The sequence below is a fragment of the Zeus faber genome (assembly GCF_960531495.2).
Source record: "Zeus faber genome assembly, chromosome: 17".
Lineage (NCBI taxonomy): Eukaryota > Metazoa > Chordata > Actinopteri > Zeiformes > Zeidae > Zeus > Zeus faber.
Genome location: NC_137204.1, coordinates 24,528,541 through 24,531,490, shown reverse-complemented (window position 1 = coordinate 24,531,490; position 2,950 = coordinate 24,528,541). Strand labels below are relative to the sequence as shown.

The 2,950-nt window shown below is 45.0% G+C and overlaps 1 protein-coding gene across 3 annotated transcripts in view; it reads right to left on the bottom strand.

Moving 5' to 3' along the window:
• Positions 1 to 612: 612 nt before the first annotated feature.
• tjp2a (tight junction protein 2a (zona occludens 2)) overlaps positions 613 to 2,950 on the bottom strand; it is a gene marked incomplete at its 3' end in the record, with an annotated part of 53,056 nt that continues 50,718 nt past the window's right edge. For all 3 annotated transcript variants that reach the window (XM_080017950.1, XM_080017948.1, XM_080017949.1), the window contains 3 exons: positions 2,829 to 2,906; positions 1,752 to 1,837; positions 613 to 796 (listed from right to left, as the gene is read on the bottom strand). In XM_080017950.1, coding sequence (XP_079874076.1) covers positions 613 to 796; positions 1,752 to 1,837; positions 2,829 to 2,906 — 348 coding nt within the window. The remainder of the gene's footprint in view (positions 797 to 1,751; positions 1,838 to 2,828; positions 2,907 to 2,950) is intronic.

Sequence of the window (2,950 nt, the reverse complement as noted above, 5' to 3'; positions counted from 1 at the left end):
TTCGTCATTAAGTCCTCAGCGTGGCAGAAACACTCCTGTCCACATTTCGCTTTGTTCTTTGATCACGGTGCTTTTGGTATCCCCCCCCCAATAAAAAATACAAATTAAAAAAAAAAATAATAACAAATACAATTAAAAGTAAAATAAAAGTCAGAGCGTGAGACGGAGCTGCTCAGTAACCAAACGGAGGAGGAGGGAAAAGCTGCGCTCCAAGTCGGCTCCAGAGCAGAAGACGTGTGAAGGTTGAATGACCAAAACAGTCTGGAAACTGTGTGTGTGTGTGTGTGTGTGTGTGTGAAGCCTGTTCTGTTTATGTTCCAACACCAAATGAGGACGACAACAACAACAACAACAGCACTGAGAACAAAAAAATCGATTTCCTGTTAAAACAAACTCAAACTAGACACAGATTGGGTGTGAAAAAAAAAAAAGATTGGATGTTTTTTTTTTTTTTAAATGGCACATTTTTAAATCTAACTCACTTGCCAGACGAGCCGTTACCATGGCTACGCTTGTGACGGGGTGACGTGTGCTCGGGGGGGGGGGGGGCTTTAGGAGGAAAGTGAAAAGAGATAAAAAAAAAAGTCCGTCTCCCCCGGCGGCGGCGGGGGCCTACAGCTCCGTGTCCTTGTACTTCTGGGGGTTGAAGTAGCCTCGCCTGGTCTGCTCGGCGACCTGCCGCCGGTAGCCCTCCTCCCCCTCCTCGCCCCCCTCCCCCTCCCCGCCGTGGCAGTGGCCCCGCGACTCCGGGTACGGCTGCCTGGCCGCCGACTGGGGCTCTGGGTGCGAGCTCGACCTGCAAGCACACACACGAATGCAGTGCGTGAGGGGCGCGGCCGGCGCGGGGCTCCTTCCGGCGTCGCCGAATGAAGTTCGGGGACTTTCGAGCGCCTTTTCAAGCGCCAGGCTTTTCCACATTCAAGGACCCCTCGCAAAACAAATAAGAGTACATTTTCAATGTGATCTTTCTTACTTAGAATATAATCTTAGCCTCATCTTAACATGAATCTCAGTGTCATGTACGACTATAAGTTATTTGTTCATTTTCCTGGAATAATCGATGTTGTGAAAACGATCCTGGAAACGTTACGGCGTTACGAGTTGAATGACAAAACCAGGACGGAGGTCACAGGTTTTCAACCATCAGCGAAGGGTCATTTTCTCCCGCTGTAGTTTCTATGCAGCATCACCAGGTGTCGCCACTAGCATTAGCACATGGCCGACGGGGAACCACTGAAGGGAGCGGCCATTTTTAAGTGACCGGCCGATTGCCTCTATTGACCAATCAGAAATGTAATGTAACAGGAGATTCACACCAGACCAGGCGTCGACAACCTGCTGAAGGGGATTCCATCGCTTTTGCATTATGTGTTCAACAAGTTCATCAAAAAACTTAAGCTTTGTTTTTATTTTCACATGCTGAATGCATCGCTCAAATAACCTGTTTCCATTGGACTTCTGTTAACTTTCACTCGTTGGACTTGTTGGAAGGTGTATTTTGCTCAATACACAGGAGCTAGGCTAATTGATCCCCTCCGCACTCATGCATTGGGCTAACACAGTTAGCATGCAGCCCCTCACTCTTCCCCGAGAGCATCTCTCTGAACTGGACCAATAAACATTGTAAGGCTACAATGCAACAATCAGAAAAGAAGGTTCAGGTTAAAACAAGAGACAGTTTAGAGTTGAAATCCATTTGTGAGCAAACAAAATGCAAACGTCAAAGCACAATGTGTATTTCTTGGGCGTACCCTATGGGCTGCGGCCGGTTGAGGTTGGGTTTGGGCAGCTTCATTGGGACGGCGTAGATGTCTGGATGCTTCTGGGCGATTTCCAGCTGAACAGGAAACAAAGAACCAGATGTGTTAACAAACAGGAAGCGAACAACCACATGTGTAAACAAACAGGAAGCAAACGACCAGATGTGTAAACAAACAAGAAAACGACCATATGTGTAAACAAACAACAAGAAAACGACCAGATGTGTAAACAAACAGGAAGCAAAGAACCAGATGTGTAAACAAACAGGAAGCAAAGAACCAGATGTGTAAACAAACAGGAAGCAAAGAACCAGATGTGTAAACAAACAGGAAGCAAACGACCAGATGTGTAAACAAACAGGAAGCAAACGACCAGATGTGTAAACAAATAGGTAGAAAAGAACCAGATGTGTAAACAAACAACAAGAAAACCAGATGTGTAAACAAACAACAAGAAAACAACCAGATGTGTAAACAAACAGGAAGTAAACGACCAGATGTGTAAACAAACAGGAAGCAAAGAACCAGATGTGTAAACAAACAGGAAGCGAACAACCAGATGTGTAAATAAACAAGAAAATGACCAGATGTGTAAACAAACAAGAAGCAAAGAACCAGATGTGTAAACAAACAGGAAACCAAGAACCAGATGTTTGGAAGTCAATATATTGCTTGAAGTGGTGGACAGTATTACTAGTACCGGTAGACAGTATTACTAGTATTGGTAGACAGTAGTACTAGTACTGGTAGGCAGTAGTACTAGTACAGATAGACAGTAGCACTAGTACTGGTAGACAGTAGTACTAGTACTGGTAGGTAGTAGTCGTAGTAGTACTAGTACAGATAGACAGTAGCACTAGTACTGGTAGACAGTAGTACTCGTACTAGTAGACAGTCGTACTGGTACTGGTAGACAGTAGCACTAGTACCGGTAGACTAGTACTAGTTATAGTAGACAGTAGCACTAGTACCGGTAGACAATAGTTCTGGTACTTGTAGACAGCAGTAGCACTAGTACTGGTAGTGGTAGACGGTAGTACTAGTACTGTGGTACAATGTATTACTAACCCGAGCGTGCTCTGCTTCCTGTAGCTCCAGCATGCGTTGGGCTCTGGCCAGATGATCCATCTTCTCAAACGCTTTCACCTTTGAACAAAAAGAGTTTTGATTGTCAACCAAATATAAATGTA